The sequence below is a fragment of the Mesoplodon densirostris genome, chromosome 19 (assembly GCF_025265405.1).
Source record: "Mesoplodon densirostris isolate mMesDen1 chromosome 19, mMesDen1 primary haplotype, whole genome shotgun sequence".
NCBI lineage: Eukaryota > Metazoa > Chordata > Mammalia > Artiodactyla > Ziphiidae > Mesoplodon > Mesoplodon densirostris.
Genome location: NC_082679.1, coordinates 15,634,624 through 15,657,159, shown reverse-complemented (window position 1 = coordinate 15,657,159; position 22,536 = coordinate 15,634,624). Strand labels below are relative to the sequence as shown.

Genomic DNA, 22,536 nt, shown 5'->3' with positions numbered 1-22,536 from the left:
CACATATAAAGATTAGAAGAAACTAAAAATATAAGAATAAATCTATAATAGCACTGAAACACTGGAAAGGTTTTCACTGGTGGGCCACAGTTTATAGGAATTGCTGGCAGATATGGATAAAATAGAAAGATCAGGGAGCAATGTAAAATTTCAGTTTTCTGTACAAGCTTGCAAGCAAATCTCTATCCTAAAAACCTCACAAAACAGGAAATCTAATCGAAAATAATAGTGTGATCTACCAGTTCTACCTCCCACTAAACCTAGATCAGTGGAGATGATCAAGGTTTTTGCATGTCTGCTCCCTGACTCCTCACAAATTTAGATCTCAAATCAGTGTCTAGACAAGATAGATTCATTCAAGTAATACATTCCCATTTAAATGAAGATAATATATTTCTGTTCCAGCAGTACTTTTATGAGAGGACTGAGAAAGGAGATGATGAATGATACACCCAATCAATATGCAAACATTGGCTACAACGAGAAGGTGCATTTGGGGAAGACTTAAGTTTATCCGGTTGGAATGAGAGAAACTGGGAACAGGACTGCAACTAGGGTGAGGCAGGTAAGACATGTAGGGTACAAAAGTTAGAGCTGGACAGCCCTGAGGGTCCTTCTTAAATTTTGTACCTAGGCTTGCCCTACTGGAGACCAGTTTGATGGAAGCAAATCCCAATATCCAGAAAATTTAAGGATAGGGAAGCAAACGTTCATATAACCTAAAAACAAGTTACTTCAGAAAGAGAGGAAACATCATCTCACCTGAGGCATGGCTTTGATATTTGCAAGAGATGAAACTTCTCTTATGAGCTCTTCTTTTGGAAAAGGGAAGAGTCCTGAGAAGGCAGAGATGGAAAGATACAAGGAGCCATGTGAAACCATATTTGACTTAGATCACCCAGAATAACTCAGTTAAATCTACATCTATTTTCAGTTTCAGCACTTGCCCACTCTGTGTACCCCACACAAATCCAGGACAGAGATTAGTAGGGAAATGGACAAATCCTGTTGCCTTATCAATGCCAGAAACCTAATCTTCTGGTGAGGTAGAATAGATTCTGGGGAATGTGTTGTAGCTTGGAGAGAGGGCACATTGTGTGTTTCCCTCTGCAGCTCTACTTTCCATCTGCCATGGAAGACAGATTTATCATATATTTCCAAATAGCTCTTCATGGATTTCCTACCAATTTACACTGTCTCCAAAAGTGCATGAGAGTACCTCCCCACACCCTAATGAATGCAGTCGAAAAGAACTTTAATCTCTGCCTACCATATATATATATATGTGTGTATATATGTGTATATATATATAATATATATATTCTAATTTACACATTTCTTTTTTTTTTTTTTTTTTTTTTTTTTGTGGTTCGCGGGCCTCTCACTGTTGTGGCCTCTCCCGTTAAGGAGCACAGGCTCCGGACGCGCAGGCTCAGCGGCCATGGCTCACGGGCCCAGCCGCTCCGCGGCATGTGGGATCTTCCCGGGCCGGGGCACGAGCCCGTGTCCCCTGCATCGGCAGGCGGACTCTCAACCACTGCGCCACCAGGGAAGCCCTAATTTACACATTTCTTGTTATGAGAATAAGTTTTCATTTCTTTTCTGTGATGACATCTTATAGTATGTCTGTTTTTCTCATAGGTGTTTATTTTCTAATTGGTTGACGTTATCTTCTTTTTCAATTTAATAAATTAAACCTTTATCTATTTTAAGTTGAAAGTAATTTTTCTTAGCTGTTCATGTAACTATTACAGGGTTTATGCCTTGTGAAGATTTTTTTCCCTGTATGTTTTATTGTTTAGCAATACTATGTTCTCAGCTGATGTGAAATGCCATCTCTATCATTATTACATATCCCTATATACTTGAGAATATTTGGACTTTCTATTTAATTTCTCTACTTCATCATTTTATTGATTCACCTGTGTGTACTACTAATTAGCATAGTTAATTATTGAAAATTAATCATTATTCATTAGTTTATTAATAGTAATTTAAGTATTAACTACTGAACAACTCTTTTTAGTAGTACAGGTATGGAAATAGAAAAGAAATTGATCTTTCCACACTGTAGGCTTTCAGGCAGAGAGAACAGTTTGCTAAATGAAGTCTGAAGTATTGACTGCTACAGTGAATATTTTAAATAGCAAAATAATATTTTAATTACTAAAATGAGACTGGTCTTATGATTAAAAGTATACCTAATACTTTTATATCATGGAATGCCTGAAGAAGCTATTGACCCTGCCATAGATTTCATCCAGAAGCAGGAAAACTTACTCATATATCAGTGTTGAAAGTGCTAGTTATGGGTAAAAATTGTTTTTTCCTGCATGCTACCCATGGAACACTAATCATTTTAACACATTGGTTTTAGTTCATATAATACTTCCCTGTAATGAACCTTACCATCTGGGAATTATGAAATCTTACCTCTTCCTTTCCAATACTCATACCTCTATTTTATTTGCTAAATTGCTACTGAGTTACAATTTTGCAGGCAGGCTTAATGACCACTATTCAGATAATCAAATCTTATGCACCTAACTAGTGGTCATACAGAGTCTCTCAATCACAAATAGTAACAGTAGGTTACAAACACATGCAAAGTTACATTCGATCACTTCAGAAAAGCACCGTTTCACAGCACCCCCATGTCATTGACAATCTCAGACAGCACATTACTAATTCCAGGCAAAGTTACAAAATCACATCACAAATCATTTCGCTTCTCCATAGTCACCTGCGGTCTCAAACACGACTCAACACCTAATCCGAAGAGAGACATATGCAGAGGAGTCCCCACGCAACAAGACTCATCCAGTTTCACACACAGTCAGCCGCAACATCCCACAGAGCAGCACGCATCCAAAGAGGCCGCTTCCATGTGATACACACACACACACACACACACACACACACACACACACACACACACACACACACACACACACACACACACACACACACCATCCTCTGTGTGAGGCCCTGCTCCCTGCGATGGAGATTCCTCGGGGTCAAAACAGACAAAATCTCTCCTCGCAAAACTCGCTCCAGGTCACACTCGATTGTCACCTTCAGGGTCACGCCCACGGACCACGCCCGAGGCCCCGGTAGCACAGATCTGAGTGTCTGGTTACCACGGCCCGGTTCCGGTTCCCTCCTCATAATTACCAGGCCGGGTTTGGGCTCCCGGTTTCCTCCCCAGACTGCCCACCAGGTCCCGCTTCTCTAGTCTGCCCTCCGGGACAGGAGCTCCCAATTCCCGCCTCCTCCTCAGAGGCCCTAGGACCTACCAACCTCACCCCCGCCAAGGCTCAGTCGTCTGCGCCTGCGCACTCCCGCGCGGGCTGGCGCTCCCAGGAGTCTGCGGGGCGGCGGGTTAGGAACCGCAAGGTCCCAGCTGCGGACGCTCGGGTGTGTGAGTGTCGGCGAACGCACTTTTCCGGGTTGGACTCCGTTTCTCACAGGCCTTGAGGGACTGATGAACTTCGGCCTCTGGTTCTTTTTCCGCTATCCTTGTGGTCATCGTTTTCCGTGCGGTGAGTTGAGGTGACCCGGGTCTGGGTGAGGGAGGAGCTCACTGCAGGAGTCCCGGAGTTTCCCAGGCACGGATGCGGCAGGTGAAGGCAGGAGCCTCGGGCCTTTGTGAGTCAGCTGCTGAGGAAGGTGACTGTGGGTGGGCATGTGTGATTGTGTGACTGCATCAGTGTAAGATACACACATATGAGTGTATGTGTGTATCAGAAAGAGCGAGAGCGAGCAAGCGAGAGCGAGTGTGTGAGTATGGGGTCGGGGTGTGTGCGTGGTGGGGAGGCTCTGACTGGCCCAGATCAGCTTCCTAGGACTGAGAGGGGGCGGGGCCTTATTAATGACGGTGGTCGGCGGCGACTGTGAGGTGTTACACTGTGACCAAGTGATCCTGTGACAGCACTACTGTGACCGACTAGAGGCAGATCAAAACTGGCCTAGTGTGACTTCTTTTACTTTTAGGAGGGTGGTTTCATTTTTGCAGTTCTAGCATTGAGGAATCAGTGGACAAGATCCCTGTGTGACTCAGCCTGTGCCTGTCAAAGACTGCGAGCCCCTTGTTAACCACAGAGGTCCCCAGTTCTAAAGCATGGCCCCTGTTGCCTTCATCATTGCACCCTGTATATATTGTCTAGCCTAGTGCTTAATACACAGGCATGCAGTACATTAAGTGTAACCTGTTTGGGAGCTAATTGTCAGTTCCATGGTTTCTTGGAATTTGTTGCACTGGGCTTTCTTTCACTGCCTCTGTGTTTTCACCTGTTATAGCCACACTGTGCAGAAATGCTAGCTGCACAAAAATGGCTAGCATTCTAGGTCTCAAATATTCAAAGGGAAGTTGAATATTTGAGACCTAGAATGAAGGTTCCAACTGAAAAAATCAAAGCTCCGTGTTTATTACGGGGATTTTAGAGCTGGAATTGCCCTCAAGGCAGGGTCCTGGGAAGACATGATATTAAGGCACCAAGAGTAGGTGTCCTTCCTCCAAAGATTCCTCTTGGAAGCTCTGTGGGGGCAAGCTGCATATTGCAGATCTACAGCATTTTCATAGCTTTGTTGACAGGAAACTGCTGTGAACACAGAAACAGATTTTGCTCCTAGGCTTCAGTCAACCTGACTTTTTTTTATGATACAGGGAAGGGTCAAGAGTATTCCAGTCTTTCTCTTACTTCCATTGGGTATATTTAACATGGATGATGGAGGCTTGCTAGTGATGAAGAATGTGTTCTTATTTAGCCTGTCTTGGTATGAAAGGCCGAGTATGTCATGATCCCCTTTTCCTTCCAAGTTTTGCCATATCCCAAAAGAAGGGCCATGAAAGGAGAAAAGTGTTGCAGCTGCACATCTCAAAGCCAAGCTAGAGGTCTTTTTTTTTAAACATCTTTATTGGAGTATAGTTGCTTTACAATGTTGTGTTAGTTTCTACTGTATAACAAAGTGAATCAGCTATATGTATACATATATCCCCAAATCCCCTCCCTCTTCCATCTCCCTCCCACCCTCCCTATCCCACCCCTCTAGGTGGTCACAAAGCACCAAGCTGATCTCCCTGTGCTATGCAGCTGCTTCCCACTAGCTACCTGTTTTACATTTGGTAGTGTATATATGTCAATGCTGCTCTCTCACTTCGTCCCAGATTACACTTCCCCCTCCCCATGTCCTCAAGTCCATTCTCTACGTCTGTGTCTATTCCTGTCCTGCCCCTGGGTTCATCAGAACCATTTTTTAATTTTTATGTTTTAAGATTTCATATATATGTGTTAGCATACAGTATTTGTTTTTCTCTTTCTGACTTCACAATGTATGACAGACTCTAGGTCCATCCACCTCACTACAAATAACTCAATTTTGTTTCTTTTTTATGGCTGAGTAATATTCCATTGTATATATGTGCTACATCTTCTTTATCCATTCATCCGATGATGGACCCTTAGGTTGCTTCCATGTCCTGGCTATTGTAAATAGTGCTGCAGTGAACACTGTGGTACCTGACTCTTCTTGAATTATGGTTTTCTCCGGGTATATGCCCAGTAGTGGGATTGCTGGGTCATATGGTAGTTCTATTTTTAGTTTTTTAAGGAACCTCCATACTGTTCTCCATAGTGGCTGTATCAATTTACATTCCCACCAACAGTGAAAGAGGGTTCCCCTTTCCTAGAAGTCATTTTGAGGTTTTTGTTTCATGGAATGAATTTTTGTTTCTCAGGATATAGAATAACTTTATCTTAAATGCCCTGCCAAACAGTGACTAATCCATTTACCTGGCCAAGCCTTCTATTCCCAGTTAATGATAGTACCATGAGGATGGATCCCCTTCTTTCCCAGTTCCTTATCAAATGCCCTTCCTACAGTTAATTTTTGTATAACCACTTGGCAACATTTTCCCCTTGTGCTGTTTTTGTCTAAGCAGTCCCATGACACAGAAACAGTCCTCCTTTACATGGTGATTTGTTAATGCTTAGGTAGAATTACACATTAGATACTTCAGATTTTCTTCAAAGACATGAGTAGGAAAATGGCAAGGTAGGAGAAGCTTTGATTGTTTTCAGTAACAGTCTTCAGTAAAAACGGTCTTCTGTTTTGGAGACCTTTAAAAATATTATTAGGGGGCTTCCCTGGTGGCGCAGTGGTTGAGAGTCTGCCTGCCGATGCAGGGAACACGGGTTCATGCCCCGGGCCGGGAAGATCCCACATGCCGTGGAGCAGCTGGGCCCGTGAGCCATGGCCGCTGAGCCTGCGCGTCCGGAGCCTGTGCTCCTTAACGGGAGAGGCCACAACAGTGAGAGGCCCGTGTACCGCAAAAAAAGTTGGCTTGGGGGTAGGACTCCATGTGGGCCAATGCTGTTTTGCAATGGCACTGTTTTCTGTTTTTGTGTGTGGGGTGATCAGGCATTCCCAGTTTCTACATAAAAAACCATCCCAAAATTGTGGCTTAGAACAATGATAGAATTTGTTTTAATCATTAATTTGTTCATTGGGCAGAACTTTGTAGAGACATCTAGTCTCTGCTCTACTTGGCTTCAGCTGGGGTGGTTTTAAGATTGGGGGCTGGAATCATCGGAAGGCTTGCTCACGTATTTGGTGGTTGATGCTGGCAGTCTGCTGGAACCTCAGCTGGACTGTGGTTGGAATATCTAGCTGTGGCCTTCTTATGTAGCTGCTTGGATTCCTCAAAATGGTTGGGTTTCAGGGTGAGCGTCTTGACAGTGAGTTAGTAGGAAGCTCTATTTTCTTTCCTAATCTAGCCATGGAAAATAGACAGTGTCATTTCCACTGCACTCTATTCATCAAGAGAATCACAAAGGCCTGTTCTGTTTCAAAGGAAGGGAAATAAACTCCACTTTAAAAAAAATTTATTTTTGGGTGCGTTGGGTCTTCATTGCTGTGTGCGGTCTTTCTCTAGTTGCAGTGAGTGGGGGCTACTCTTTGTTGCGGTGCGCGGGCTTCTCATTGCGGTGGCTTCTCTTGTGGAGCACGGGCTCTAGGGTGCCCGGGGTTCAGTAGTTGTGGCTCATGGGCTCTAGAGCGCAGGCTCAGTAATTGTAGTGCACGGGCTTAGTTGCTCCACGGCATGTGGGATCTTCCTGGACCAGGGCTCAAACCCATGTCCACTGCATTGGCAGGCAGATTCTTAACCACCACGCCACCAGGGAAGCCCCTAAACCCCACTTCTTGATGAAGTAGGTGAATGGCAAAATTCTGGAAGAACATTCAGGACCTGAAATATTGTGGGCCTTACTGGAATTTACAGTATGTGTGCCTTATTGGAATTTACACTATGTGCCAATCCCTGAGGCCAAAGATGAGGTTTAGGTGTGGATGGTGTCTTCCCTTTGCAGCCCTGCAAAGTAGAATAGCGGGAGGAGTATCTGCTCGAGATGTGCCCAATCTCAGGCCCAGGCCAGTATTAGCAGAGTGGAGGACGAGCCAGAACCCTCCTGCTGAAGTGTCTGGATCCTACTTTCAGACAGGAGGACCTCTGCTTGGTATCTGTGCTTGTTTACTGGATTCTTTGTGTGTGGACTGTTTAGATTTGTCCAGAACCCATCTTACCTGTTATTTTCTATGTATGTTGATAAGGTACTGTTTACAGGCAGGAAGACAAAAGAAAAAAGCACATAGTAATGTGTAGCATTTGGGGAGCTGAGAAGTACATATGGTGTCAGACCAACTTTTCTTTTCCTAGTTCTCACCTCTGTAGTCTCTGTGCTTCTCCAGGAGGGAAACCCTGAAGAGTACTGACAAGTTCTCAACCATTTTAAACCATGGCTTTGGTAAGTTTCTGCTTCTCTCTAGTTCTTCAACATAGTTATATATTAGATCATGTGAACATTTCTTTATTTAGAAATGTCCTGTGTAACAGATCTCTAAGAAGCTGTCCCCAGTTCCTCCCATACGAGTGAAGTATGATGCCAACCAGCCCAGGGTCCTCCTGATGGGTCTCCCTGTTCTTCCATTAATGTGTAGCATCTCCTATAAGTTCAGCCTTATTTCAAGAAGAGTTACGGAGTAAAATTAAATTGCTTGAGGAGGAGGTATTTCACCATCCAAAGAATGGTGGAGAGATGATTAAGAGAAGTTGGTCCCATTTGATTACTCATGGAAAAACTTAGAAATTCTTTGCATTTTCTAGGAAAATATACGATTGGCAGTTGATTGGCTCCAGTGTTGGTATGTGTTGAGATTACATGTTTTATGAGGCTTTTAGGATTGGGTAGGAGTAAAATTGGGACTTGCATACAGAGAGATCAGGGATCTACCTTGGGAATCAGTCATGGAAAGATGATTATCAGGAGGAAGATTTATTGTGTACTTGAAAAGTTTGTGCTGGTTTAAGATGATTTTCTATGTGATTATGGACCATTATGTGTTTTATATCCACTAACTCAGGATCAAGGAAAGTATTCAGTGAGGAATGGTGGCTCAGCTAGATTTAAAAGAAGTAGATAACTACAGACTCCCATCAGTAGAAAAGATGTTAGAGATTTTTTTCCTCACCCTAAACTTGGTAGTATAAAAGAATAATTAAGAGTGATATATCTACTAGATTAACTGTAGCTGTTAAAAAATTTACTAAATACTTTGGCATAAGAAAGTTTAGTGCTTATTACATATTTTAAAATAATGGTCTTACACCCAAACCGAAACAAGTTAGAGAACAATTTAGTGTGAAATATGAAACCATTAAAAAAATGACAACTAGAAAAAAAATGGTATATAACATAATGAACCTGAAGCTTGAAGAAATTCTTTAATTTTATGCAAACTATTATCCCTCTATCTATCTATATGGAGATTTAATATTATGTTGGAAAAGAAATTCCATGAATTATATTTTCTTAGTCTGTAATGGAAAAAGAGGATGTAAAAATTAACATTTATTAATAACTTATGAGGTAAGCATATGGCATGCAGTATGCTCATATTCACTATTTCAGTTAATTGGTAAATTGTGATTCTTTTATTCATTTCTAGCCATGTTTCTAGACATGTTTTTATAACTGAGGAACCACATAATAGGCATGAACTAAATCAACTAGATTACTTAAAAATATGTGTATAATCTGTTTCTGAAACACTGATTTCCTTAACTTCTCTTACCATAGACTTCCAGCCACAGCCTATTTGCTTGCTATATAGCCCCCTTCTTGGATTTCAAACCTTTATTTACTCTCTTTCTATTTTGAAAACATTTCTTGAATTTCACCAGTAATGCTTGGGTTTGTGCTTTTAGGAATGGGTAACATTCAGGAAAGTGGCCCTAGAGTTCACTCAGGAGGAGTGGAATGGGGCTCTGCTCTGAGGGAATTGTACTGGAATGTGATGATAGAAAACAGCAACTTAGTCTCACTGGGTAAGCTGTCTGCCTCAAATAATTTAAATATTCTCTCTGGAATATCAAGGCTATCTTTTAAGAAACTAGGTGATTTTTTTCACCCCGTTTTCAAAGGCATGGGTTAAGCTTTGTTGTGTTGCAGATGACACCTCACCATTCTTCATGACATTCATTCTTCATGATAGTCATACTTTTCTCAGTCCCTTCATATAATTTCTACCTTCTTTGATACCCAGGGAGCTAGATGTGATTTGTGGGACACTTAAGACATATCTGTTGACAAAGAAACCAGGTGTTATATTGTGTTTGAACTCAGAATTGGTAAAGATGCTGTACATTATTTTCTGACCCACCTTTAGAACAGACAAAAAAAAATCCTGATTTGTACTGATTTTCAAAGTAATCTCTACAATTTACATGGTGATGGATTGAGTCAAAAAATATTTTAAATAGTGAAGTGAACACATTCATTTCTTGTAACAAATTTTTTTTATTTGACCTACATTGTCATTGAAAATGACAATCCATGAACTTTGCATTTATCAGCATTTGTTTAGCATTCTAGAAAGAACCTGTGAATGTTTCAGAAATCTCCATTTTTCCTCTTAGCAAATAACAAACAAAAATATAGTAATCATAGCCAACACAGTTCTCATTGAATTAACTGTTATACTATATTGCCTTTTAATACAGAGAGCCAGTATAGGTTTAAATAAGACCTTTCTTACCTCTCATCTCTCTATTCTTTGTGATTCTTTCATCACCCTAAGGTGACTGTTCTCTCAATCCCTCTACCCTTCTCTGAAGTCTTCACCAATATTATTTTTGCTTACAGGTCATTAGAAATTTAATTCTCAAAGTGTTTTATAGAATTGGTTTTAATTCTTATAAATATTTTTATACATTATTTCATATTTATTTCTTATGGGCAGTGTGACCACCATATTCGAGCAAGGGAAGAAGCTGGGAGGGTTGTCAAGAAGACAGAGAGCTCAGCTAAGTAAGGGCTGATCAGGCAGGGAACTTTAATTACATCTGTTAGGCCTTTAAAAAATTTTTTTCACTTTTCAATTGTTTGCTGTTACTATATAAAATTAGTTAATTATTATATAATAACTTTGTATCCAGCAACTTTTCTAATTTACTTGTGCTAGTTCTTGCTTTACAGATTCTTTAGTATTTTGTAAACAAACAATTGCCATCTACAGATAGGGTTTTCTTCTTCTTTGCCAGTGTTTATATCTTCATTCATTTTTATTGCCTTAATGTAATTGCTAGGACTTCCAATACAACAGAAGTAGTGAAAGTAGACATGGTTGCCATTTTTTGGTCATAGGAGGATAATGTTTAATATTTCATCATTACACATAGGTGGAGGTTTTGTATAGATGCTCTATCAAATTTGGCAAGTTCTCTAGTCCTAGCTTGCTGCAAGTTTTTATCATGAAAGGATATTATATTTTGTAAGATACTTTTTCTGAATCTACTGAAGCAATATGTCTTTACTCCTTTATTCAACTAATATGAATTAAATTGATTTTTGATTGTTAACTCAATCTTGTATAGGTGGGTCATGTTGTATTTCCTTATATATATTTCCATATTAAATTTGTGTGAAATAATAGAAAAATATGTTGATCTCTGCCCCCAGGTCCTAGTATAGAACTCCTAAAACCCTTGTATTTGCCTAAGTCATAAGAGTACTAGGAGCATCTTTTGTCCTAATATTTGGTCTTTGACGCTGGTTCCTGACAGAGTTCCTAAATCCCTTGGAATTTCCTAGGTAATAGGAGAGTGTCTTTTGTTCTGAGAAGGTAACTCTTGGTGGGCCCCTGGATGGTAGCTGGTCACCAGAAATATCAAGCCATGATTAGAAGCTTGGAATTTTCAGCCCCACCCATCATGGGTAGGGGAGAGGAGCTGGAGATTAAACTAATGATTGATTATGCCTACATGATAAAGCCTCCATAAAAATCCCCAAAGTATGGGATTCTGAGAGTTTCCAGGTCAGTGAACACAGTCACATACTGGGAGGGTGGTGTGGCCCAACACGGGGACAAAAGCTCCTTGGCTTGGGACTCTTCCAGACCTCCTTCTATGTACCCCCTCATCTGGCTGTTTGTCTGTATCTTTTATGATATATTTTGTTATATAACAAACTGGCAAACATAAGTGTTTCTGAGTTCTGTGAGTTCTAGGAAATGCTCATACCCAATGAAGAACCCCAATTTATAGCCAGTTGGTCAAAAGTACAGGTGACAACCTGGGGCTTTTGATTGGCATCTGAAATGGGGTGGGGGAGTAGGGAAGACAGTCTTTTGGGACTGTGCCCTTAACCTGTGTGATCTGATGCTACCTCTAGGTAGATGGCATCAGAATTGAGTTAAATTTTAGGACACTCAGCTGATGTTAAAAAAACCCCATACTTTTGGTACCAGAAGTAAAGTGGGATAGCAGTGTAAGACTAAAGGAGAAACACAGGAGGAATGTGTTTTTCCTACCCAATTTGCTAACACTTTCTTAAGAAATTTTGCACAAAGCTTTAGTATGTCATTTTCTCTCAAGTTTTGGTATTAGTGTAGTACTGGCCTCATAAAATAAGATGTGAACTATTTCCTCCTCTTCTAGAAAAGTTTGTATGAGATTGGTATTATTTCTTGAATGTCTGGTAGCATCCTCTAGTAAAATTAGCTAGGCCTGGAGTTTTCTTTATGATAACAAATTCATTTTCTTTAATAGGTATTGGGCTATTCAGATATTCTATTTCATCTTGTATCTGTCTTATACTGTTATATTTTTCAGTAATTTTGTCCATTTCATCTGAGTTGTCAAATTTGTTGCAATGAAGTGGTTCATAATAATTCCATTGTTAGACTTCTACTATTTATATGTTCCTTAGTGATAAGTTCTCTTTCATTCCTGATATTGGTGACTTGTCTTTGCAGTTTTTTATTTTTAACAATTCTAGGTAAGGTTTAATCAAATTTGTTGCTCTTTCCAAAGAAATTACTTTTGGTTTGGCTAATTGTATGTTTATTTTCTATTTAGTTTATTTCTTCTCTTTTACCTTCTAGGTATTGAGGGTTTACTTTGTCTTTCTTTTTCTAGCTTCTTAAAGTGGAACCTCTGGTTACTGATTTTAGACCCTTCTTCTCTTCTAATATAACATTTAAAGCCAGAAATTCCCTACTTTAACTCCATTCCACAAGTTTTTATATATTGTATTTTTATCAGTCAGTTCAAAATATTTTCTTATTTCCATTTTGATTTCCTCTTTAACCCACAGATCATATAGAAGTGTGTTGCTTAATTTCCAAACATTTGTGTGTTTTCTAGCTACTTCATTGTTATTGATTTTCAGTCTAGTCCTATTTGCTCAGAGAATACACTGTGTATGATTCTGATCCTTTGAAATTCATTGACACTTTTTGTATGGCCCAATATATAGTCTATATTGGTGAATATGCTGTGTGCACTTGAAAGGAATATGTATTCGATGGATGTTGGGTGAATTATTGTACAAATATTAATTTGTCCAAGTTGGTTGATAGTTCATATCATTTACGTCTTCACAATTTTTTTTGTCTTGTATTTTTTTCAATTGCTGAGAGATATTAAAATCAGGGCCAGGACTACGGTAATGCTGAATTGAGTAAAGCACCTGGGGTGCAAAATTTAAGGAGGCGCTCATTCTTAGGGTCATGCAAGTGCAGTGTTGTTTGATGTTGTATTTTTAGGTGTGTACACATATATGATAATAATTCTTCCTAATGTATGGACTCTTCTATCATGAAATGTCCTTCTTTATCACTGGTGTAGTTTATCTGAAAACAGTATAGCCACTCTACTAGGTATACAAACTGTATCTATATAAACACAACACACTATAATTTTTACCTTGAATACTTATATGTAGTTTAAAGAAGTTAAAATAAAAGAGTTATTACATTTATCCAGAGAGTTACCATTTATGCTCTCTTCCTTTGTTCCTGAAGATCCCATTTCCCCACTGGTAGCATTGTGTTTTAGCCTGAAGAGCTTCCTTTTAGCATTTCTTGTAATGCAGGTCTGTTGGTAACAAATTGTTAGTTTTCTCTTATCTAAAAGTATCTTTATTTTTCATTCATTCTTTTTTTTAATGATTTGGAATACTGTGCATTTTAAAATTTTATGTATGTATGTATGTATGGCTGGCCGGCCGTGTTGGGTCTTCGTTTCTGTGCGAGGTCTTTCTCTGGTTGTGGCAAGCGGGGGCCACTCTTCATCGCGGTGCGCGGGCCTCTCACTATCGCAGCCTCTCTTGTTGCGGAGCACAGGCTCCAGACACGCAGGCTCAGTAGTTGCGGCTCACGGGCCTAGTTGCTCCGCGGCATGTGGGATCCTCCCAGACCAGGGCTCGAACCCGTGTCCGCTGCATTAGCAGGCAGATTCTCAACCACTGCGCCACCAGGGGAGTCCCTTTGTTCATTCTTGAATATGTTTTCTCTGAATATAGAATTCTGCCTTGTTAAGATTTAAACACTTTTTTAAATTGTGTAGTGGACACTGACGCCTCTAATTCCAATCCAATTTAACAAGGTTTATTTCAGACCTCTTCCTTTACACGTTTGTACCTATCTTCTCTGACTATGAGAATCATGGTTCCATATATCTTCAGTATATTTAGTTATTACCCAGTTACTCTGCGTGTATCCAGGCTGTCATCCATGCAGACCACAAACTCTGCCTTAGTTTCTCTGTACATGACAACACATGGGCCTAGACCCTGATTCTCTCAGGGTCTCTCAGTTGTGGTCAAGAAGATTGAGCTAAGGGCTTCCCTGGTGGCACAGTGGGTGAGCGTCTGCTTGCCGATGCAGAGGACACAGGTTCGCGCCCCGGCCCGGGAAGATTCCACATGCCGCGGAGCGGCGGGGCCACTGAGCCTGAGTCATGGCCGCGGAGCCTGTGCTCCGCAACGGGAGAGGCCACAGCAGTGAGAGGCCCGCATACCGGAAAAAAAAAAAAAAAAAAAAAAAGAAGATTGAGCTCCTTCATGGGCTCCATTTTCCACCACTCTATGACAGAAGATATGTGAACTCTTTCCCTTTTTATACCTTCATTTTGAATTTTTTTCTTTGGAAAAAAAATCTCATAGAGGCTGTGGGCAAGCAAGCCCTGATACTAAGACCCACCACTCTTGGGGCAGGCATAAACACCAAGTGAATCAATCTCCTTATCCCAGAACTGAAAACTCTTATGGTAGACTATTGAGCCCCTGGCTGCTTATATATTCTTTACTTTGAAAATTTGTATTTTTAAAAATTTTATTTGTCTTAAGATATAATCTGTGGTTCTGTTGTTTTTCTTTATTGCTTGTTTGTCTTCATTTCTGGTAAACTTTCATTTGTAATTTATTCTTGAATTTGTTTCTGAGTTTTCCTAACATATACTATTAGTTTATTTATTGTAATATTTTCTGTGTTTATTCTTATGTAGTAAAGAATTAACCTTACACAAAGAGAGGTCTTGCTTTTGCCTTTGGCTCCTGGGAGGTGATCACTAAACCCTTGGAATGTCCTGCTTGATAGTGTCTTTGTTTACCTGAGGGTAAAAACCGAAGAGTCTAATAATGTGATTTAGGTTGGAGTTTTGAGTCATGCAGTATTAGTGCAAACTCTGGAGGGAGCTGGAAACTAAGGTCAGCCATGCAGGCAGTTAACCATGTCTATATGACTGAGCCCCAGTAGAAACTCTGGACACCAAGGCTCAGGTGAGCTTCCCTGATTGGCAGTACTCCATGCTTAGCCACACACTGTTGCTGAAAAAGTTAGCATCGTCCATGATTTCACTGGGAGAGGACACCTTGAAGATTTTAGAATGCTTTAAGTCTATTCTTTCTATTGTTAGTGCTTTTTAATATTCTGTTTTGAAACGTCATTACTTAATCATTATTCCTTAGTATACACTTACTTAGACTTCCCAACCAATTTTATCTCATTCTGTCTTTCTGGGATCAATTTACTTCTTGCTAATGTGTATGTTCTAGAAATTTTCCAGTGAGTCTATGAAAGAATCCCCATTCTTTGCCTTAAAATGTCTTTATTTTGCCCCATTCTCTCTTTTTTTTTTTTTCAGTACGCGGGCCTCTCACTGTTGTGGCCTCTCCCGTTGTGGAGCACAGGCTCCAGACGCGCAGGCTCAGCAGCCATGGCTCATGGGCCCAGCCGCTCCGCGGCACGTGGGATCTTCCCGGACCAGGGCACGAACCCGTGTCCCCTGCATCAGCAGGCAGACTCAACCACTGCGCCACCAGGGAAGCCCCTATTTTGCCCCATTCTTGACTGCTATTTTTCCTTTATCATTTTGAAGGTATTATTCCATTGTCTTCTGACATCTCATGTGCCTAATCATCATTCCTTTTAGGTAACATGTTTTCTTTCTTTTTCTTTCCTTCAGAAGATTTGTTATTTTGCAGTATCAGGATGTGTCTAGGTATTAGATCTACTTTCATTATTCCACTTACAACTTATTTTGATTCCTGATCGTGAAATCATGACTTTAATTATGAAAAGTTCTAAACCATTTTCTTTTCTGATGCCTCCCCTCCTTTCTCTATTTCCCTCCTTTTATGACATTAGATGTGTATTGAACCTTTTCATTTTCTTCTATATCTCTTATAGTTTCCCTTCTATATTTCACATTTCATCTCTGTGCTGCCTTCTAGGTGATTCCCTCAGATACATGTTTAAGTCTAATAATTTACTTTTCAGTAGTGTTAATTCTTTAAGTTCTCACGTTTTTGTTTTTTTTACTTTGATTTTTATTTCTGGAAATTCTCTTTATTCTTTTAATATCTGCAGATTCTTTTTATGTATTGTGCTTTTCTTGACTTTTCCATTTTAAACATTATTTCATATTCTTTTATGTTGTCATATTATATGCAGTTCTTGTAGGTACCAACTTTCTCCCCCCCACCCAGTTTCACTGACGTAATTGACATATAACATCATATAAGCTTAAGGTGCACAGTATGATCACCTGACACATGTATATATTGTGAAATGATCACCACAGTAAGTTTAGTTAATACCTGTCACCTCACATAGTTACAAAATAATTTTTTTCCTTCTGATGAGAATTTTTAGGATTAGCAACTTTCATATATGCTATTCAGCATTGTTAACTAGAGTCACATTGTTGTATATCTCCAGTACTTACTTGTTTGTGCCTTTTGACCATCTTCACCCAATTCCCCTACCCACCACCAACTTTCTTTCTTTACCTGCTGACTCTCCTGTGATGGCTTTTTCCTTGTTGATTTATTTTTTTTAATTTTTTGATTTAAAAAATTTCCTTCCTTTTTATTTAATTATTTATTTTGGATGTGTCGGGTCTTAGTTGCAGCACACGGGATCTTTTGTTGTGGTGGGCGCTCTCTTCGTTGTGGTGTGCAGGCTCCAGAGCATGCAGGCTCAGTAGTTGTGGCGTGTGGGCTCTCTAGTTGTGGCATGTGGGATCCAGAGCGTGGGGGCTCTGTAGTTGAGGCACGCAGGCTCTGTAGTTGTGGTGTGCAGGCTCAGTTGTTGTGGCGCACAGGCTTAGTTGCCACGTGCAGGTTTAGTTTCCCCAAGGCATGTGGGATCTTAGTTCCCTGACCAGGGATCAAACCTGTGTTCTCTGCATTGGAAGGCAGATTCTCAACCACTGGACCACCAGGGAAGTCCCTTCTTGTTGATTTATAGTTTTTGTTTTTTAGCTCATGTCAGTGGAGGAAGAGGTTGTTGTTTATTTCAACTTAATCTCATGTGCCCTGAGTTAAAAGAATTTCTAAAGCAGTGCTGTTACATTTACTTCCTGCCGAGTTGTAAGCATTTCAGTAGAATTCAACCAGGTTCTGCATGTAGGATTTTTTTTTAATTAAAAATTAAATTTCTTTAATAGATACGGACAGATTCTGTTTTTCTATTTTTTCTCGAGTTAGTTTTGGGAAGTTGTGCTTTTCAAGCAATAATAGTATTTTATCTGTGTTGTCTAATTTATTGGCATCAACTTGTTCGTAACATTCCCTTAATTTTTTGCCATCTGTGGGATCTGTAGTGATATCTCCATTTTCATTTCTGACATGGGAAGCCCTATTAACTATTCTTAATATGGATTTATAAATTTTAAAACTCTTTCCAAATAAACAACTTTTGGTTTTATTCATTTTCTCTATTGTCTGCTTTCTACTTCATTGATTTCTGCCTATTTTTATTTCTTCTACTCATTTTGGGTTTCGTTTTTTGGGTTGTCTTTTTCTAGTTTCTTTCAGCCTTTATTCATTTTTTAAAAGTGTGGTAAAACACACATAACATACAATTTACCATCTTAACCATTTTAAAGTGTAGAGATCAATACTGTTAAGTATATTCATATTTGTTATGCAACCAGTCTCTAGAACTTTTCATCTTGCAAAACTGAAACTGTATCCATTAAACAATAACTCTCCATTTCCTCTTCCCCAGCCCCTGGCAACCACCATCCTGCTATCTGTTTCTATATGTCTGACTACTCTAGATACTTCACATAAGTGGAGTAATACCGTATTTGTATTTTTTGCCCCCAATCCCCTAAAAAAGTCTCAGAGATTGCAAGCTCCCTCATCTCTTTGGGCCAGTGAGTAGTATTTTTCTAGAAATATTTTATAGGACTAAGCAGGGTCTTAGTTCCCGCTCTGTGCCCCCTGTTCCTGTGTAGAAACTAGAACCCCAGACCCCAGTTAGTACTCTTAAGCATTATATATGGGATCAAAGATCTCTATGAGGTGTCAGCTCACAGTTACCTTTACATTTACTGTTGTGATTCATCTCTTTGTTTCTGGATGCAGAATTTTCCTTTTTCCTTTTCTTTTCTTTTGAACTTGACCATTTTTAAGACATTCTGTCATAGTTTAGATGGCATTTCTCTGTGTTTGTAGGGGGAGGAGGGACAGACATCTAGTTGTTATGTCTCTCTTTTAAAAAAATTTCTGGGACTTCCCTGGTGGCACAGTGGTTAAGAATCCACCTGCCAATGCAGGGGACATGGGTTTGATCCCCGGTCCAGGAAGATCCCACATGCCACGGAGCAACAAAGCCCATGCACCACAACTACTGAGCCTGTGCTCTAGAGCCCACGAGCCACAACTGCTGAGCCCATGTGCCACACCTACTGAAGCCTGCGCACCTAGAGCCCGTGCTCTGCAACAAGAGAAGCCACTGCAATGAGAAGCCCGCGCACCGCAACTAAGAGTAGTCCCCACTCACTGCAACTAGAGGAAGCCTGTGCACAGCAACAAAGACCCAACGCAGCCAAAAATAAATAAACAAAAAATAAAATTTAAAAATAAATAAATAATTTAAAAATTTCTACTATACTTTGTTCTTGCCTCTTACCTAGAGGAGAGAAAAAAATGGAATGATTTCCTCACTTTTTAAAAAATGTAAGGGAGGCATGGAGAAGAAAAAAGAGTGGGTAGTATTGAATTAATGACCAAGGGAAGGCTTAGGGCAGCTTTTCTAATTTTACTGGGGTTCAAGGCCTGCTCTATTCCTAGGCTCCTGTCACCAAGGACCTGCTTCTCTTGACCTCTCTCTTCTCCAGTGCTTTACTATGTATAGAAAGTAGGCTTTTCTATCTGCTCTTTCAACCATAGATTACTTCCATGCCTTTGGTGCTTGTTACAGAATGGAGACGTGTAAATGGGACAAAGCAGTCCTGGGATATAACTACAAGGGAGAGATGGAGAAACATGATCCAAGGGTGAGCTGGAGATGGAAGAAGGACACAGTGTAACACGGGGACCTCCCTTCTTGCCATATACTAATATTATAATCTATTGATTTTACATCTATCTTTACTCACTAGAAAACCAAGGTCTGTGGACATAATAAAGTCTTCTTCTTGTATGGGCTCTCCTAAGCACTCAATACTTAGACATCAAATCACTGTCTAGACAAGAAAGGTTCATTCAAGGAATATATGCTTGTTTAATTCAAGAGAATGTATTTCCATTTGTGGGCATGAGAAACGAGATGCTGAGCGAAACATGCAATTAGTAAGTGAACATTAGTTAAAATTAGAAGATCCTGGATAAGGTACAGGTTTATCTGGAGAGAATAAAAGGAAATGTGGACCAGTTTCATGAAAGGGAATCCTATCTCCAGGAAGTTTCAAAATGGGAAACTGCTCATATATGCTAGGGGAAAAGACTATTGCAGAAAGGAGAAAAGAAACATCATCTAATTGGAGTCATGGCTTTAAGATTTGCAAGAGAGGACCTTTGCTCTTTTCGATTCTTTTTAAGAAAAATGAACAAGGAAGAGAGAAGGGAGGCATAAGAAACCATGTGAAACTGCACTTACCTTAGAGTTTCCATAACAACTTGATTAAATCTGCCTACTTACATAGTAAACAGTTACTATTAAATATTAATATTCATCATGCTAAATATTAACTATTCAGTAATACAGGTTAGGGAAATAGAGAAGAAACTGATTATGTACTTTTCCACACTACAGGTTTCAGTCAGAAGGAAGAAATTTTTCCTTTAAATGAAGTTTAAATATTGATTTTTACAGTAAACATTTTTATTAGAAAATGACTAATTTAATTGCTATGAGACTGACCTTGTGATTCGAAGTATTTCAGATACTTTTCCTTAGCTTAGAGTGACTGAAAAAGTTATTAAATCACCCATAATTTCATCCAGGAACAGGGAAAAAAAAAACTCACTCAAATCTGTTAAAAGTAGTACATAGAGGTAAAAAAAGTATTTTCTTGTGAACTACTTATTGAACCCTAGTCATTTCAACATATTAGTATTAGTTCAGATGGTGTTCCAAGTATGCAATTCAGTCATCTAGAAATTGATTTTACCTCCTACTTTCCAATTCTTTTTTTTTTAAAGTAACATACTTAAGTTTAAGGTGTACAATGTGATGATTTGATACATGTATATATTGGGAAAAGATCACCAGGATAAGGTTAGTTACCTCATATAGTTATGCTTTTTTGTGTGTGGTGATAACATTTAAGATCTAATCACTTAACAACTTCCAAGTATATAATACAGAGTATTATTAATAATAGTCACCATGCTGTACATTAGATCCCCAGAACTTATTCATCTTATAACCTTTGACCAACATCTCTCCCTTTCTCCCACCCTCAGGCAACCACTATTATTCTACTCTGTATTTCAGTGAGTTTGGGTTTTTTTAGATTCCACATACAGTGAGAACATAGTATTTGCCTTTCTCTGTCTGACTTATTTCACTTAGCATAATGCCCTCAGTGTCCTTCCGTGTTGTCACAAATGGCAGGATTTCCTTCTTTAAGGCCGAATAATACTCCAGAGTGTGTGTGTGTGTGAATGAGTGTGTGGGTGTAAACACACACATTTTCTTTATCCATCCATCTGTCAGTGGACACTTAGGCTGTTTCCATGTCTTGGCTATTGTGAATATTGCTGCAGTGAAGATAGGAAGGAGTCAGGTATCTCTTTAATATCCTGTTTTCATTTCCTTTGGATAATCTTATAATACTGCTATTTTACTTGATTAGAAACAGTCATAATTCTGCAAGCGGAACCAAAATGAAACACACCTAACTAGACACACACGGTTTCACAGTCATTCATTAATATCACTTATGTAGTGATCCACTTTCACAGTCACATTATAATGAACACACAAGATCATGATAAGAGTTGGTACAGACACCTTGTTTCCTATGATCTCACCCACTTCACAAAACCACAATTCCATGGACTCTACGTGATATTCCTAACTCCACTGAGCCCATCTCCTAATTCCATAGAAGAATACCAAATCAAACTCAGAAACCACTTCACAGTCACATACAGTATAAAAGAGAAATCGTAACTAATCATCCTACAAGGTTTGTCAGCTTCTTAGAAAGTTAAATAGAAACTTAACCTATTATCAGCATTTTCTTCCACTAGGTATCTCCCCAGGAGAAATGGAAACATGCCAGCGTTATCAAAATACATAAAACCTGGAAATACACTAAATGTTCATAGAGAGAAAAATGAAAACACAAATTGTGGCACATTTGCACAATGGAATGCTGTCCAGAAACAAAAGGAATGAACTAAACAACATTAATAAATCTTACAATACTAGGGCGAGCTAAAGGAGACAATTGGAATTGTAGAACTGACAAAGCTAAACTACGATAACATGTATCAGAACCATGGCTGTCTCTGCTGTGAGACTAACAGGAAAAGGACACCAGGGAACTTCCTGGCGGTGATGATATTAAACACGCCAAGGGCGTGCATACACTCACTGCGCGTCTGCTATGTGCCGTGGGTGTTGGGGCTTTCTCAAGGGGCAAAACTGACAAAAACAACAAAAACCTTGACCCTCTGGTTCACGATCACGGACCTGGGGTCCCGCACGTACAGGCCTGAGTGAACTTTTCGCCTGGGCTCTCTCCTGCCCGAAGTCCCTCCGCACGGCTTCAGCCCTTCTTAGCCCGGCCTCCCTCGGCAGAGGTTCACGATCCCCGCCCCGGCCCTCCTCTGCCGGGTTCCCAACTCCCTCTTCCCTCCTAGGCCCGGAGCTTCCAATTCTCAGCCAGCCCTACCCGAGCCAGGATTCTTCCGTTTGCCTCCTCGGCCCGCACCCGACTTCCGGTTCCCTTTTCTGCTCTCCCCGGCCCAGGTTTGCGACTATTTCCTCGGCTTGGGCTCTCCTTCCTTCCGCGATCTCACCTCGCTCTCAGAGGACCATTACCCGGCTCTTCGGCGTCTTGAAGGACAACCAGCTGCAACCCCTCCACCAAAGGCGTGCGATCATTGCGCCCTGGAATTCCCGGGAGTCTCGGGGCGGGGAGGGGGGTGTCTCTGCAACTGGTGGGCTCCGCGCTCCGCTCGAAAGTCTGGACTTTTTCGGTGTTGGACTACGTTTCCCACAGGCCCCAGAGCCGCCAATGAACTTCGACCTTTGGTTCACCTTCCGGTGTCGTGGTCGTTATTGGGTTACGCCTGGTGAGTTGAGGTGACCCAGGTTAAGCTGCGGGAGGGGCTGGCGGTGAGGAGGCCTCAAGCTGGCAGAGTGTGGATGGGGCTTGTGGAGCCAGGAGCTCGTGTATGCATGAGCCGCGGACGACCATGGTTGCGGGTGCTACTGTTTGTGACGGCG

General features: G+C 40.3%; 2 protein-coding genes across 12 annotated transcripts in view; one reads left to right on the top strand and one right to left on the bottom strand.

The window, feature by feature from the left end:
- The window catches only part of ZNF382 (zinc finger protein 382), a 45,413-nt gene extending 23,112 nt beyond the window's left edge, over window positions 1-22,301 (bottom strand). For 2 of the 8 annotated variants that reach the window (XM_060084876.1, XM_060084881.1), the window contains exons 1-2: window positions 3,175-3,289; window positions 763-836 (exon numbers count right to left, since the gene is read on the bottom strand). Coding sequence is in view for 3 of the 8 variants with exons in the window: in XM_060084881.1 (XP_059940864.1) it covers window positions 763-771 (9 nt within the window). In the remaining 5 variants the exon portion in view is untranslated. The other 6 variants (XM_060084877.1, XM_060084878.1, XM_060084883.1 and 3 more) reach the window with 6 other exon arrangements.
- LOC132480575 (zinc finger protein 14 homolog) overlaps window positions 3,331-22,536 on the top strand; it is a 219,344-nt gene continuing 200,138 nt past the window's right edge. Inside the window, exons 1-3 of one of the 4 annotated variants that reach the window (XM_060084863.1) lie at window positions 3,331-3,542; window positions 7,750-7,805; window positions 9,266-9,385. In XM_060084863.1, the coding sequence (XP_059940846.1) occupies window positions 9,318-9,385 (68 nt within the window). In that variant the 5' untranslated portion in view covers window positions 3,331-3,542; window positions 7,750-7,805; window positions 9,266-9,317. Of the gene's footprint in view, window positions 3,543-7,717; window positions 7,806-9,265; window positions 9,386-21,956; window positions 22,383-22,536 lie in introns of those variants that run through there. The other 3 variants (XM_060084873.1, XM_060084866.1, XM_060084865.1) reach the window with 3 other exon arrangements.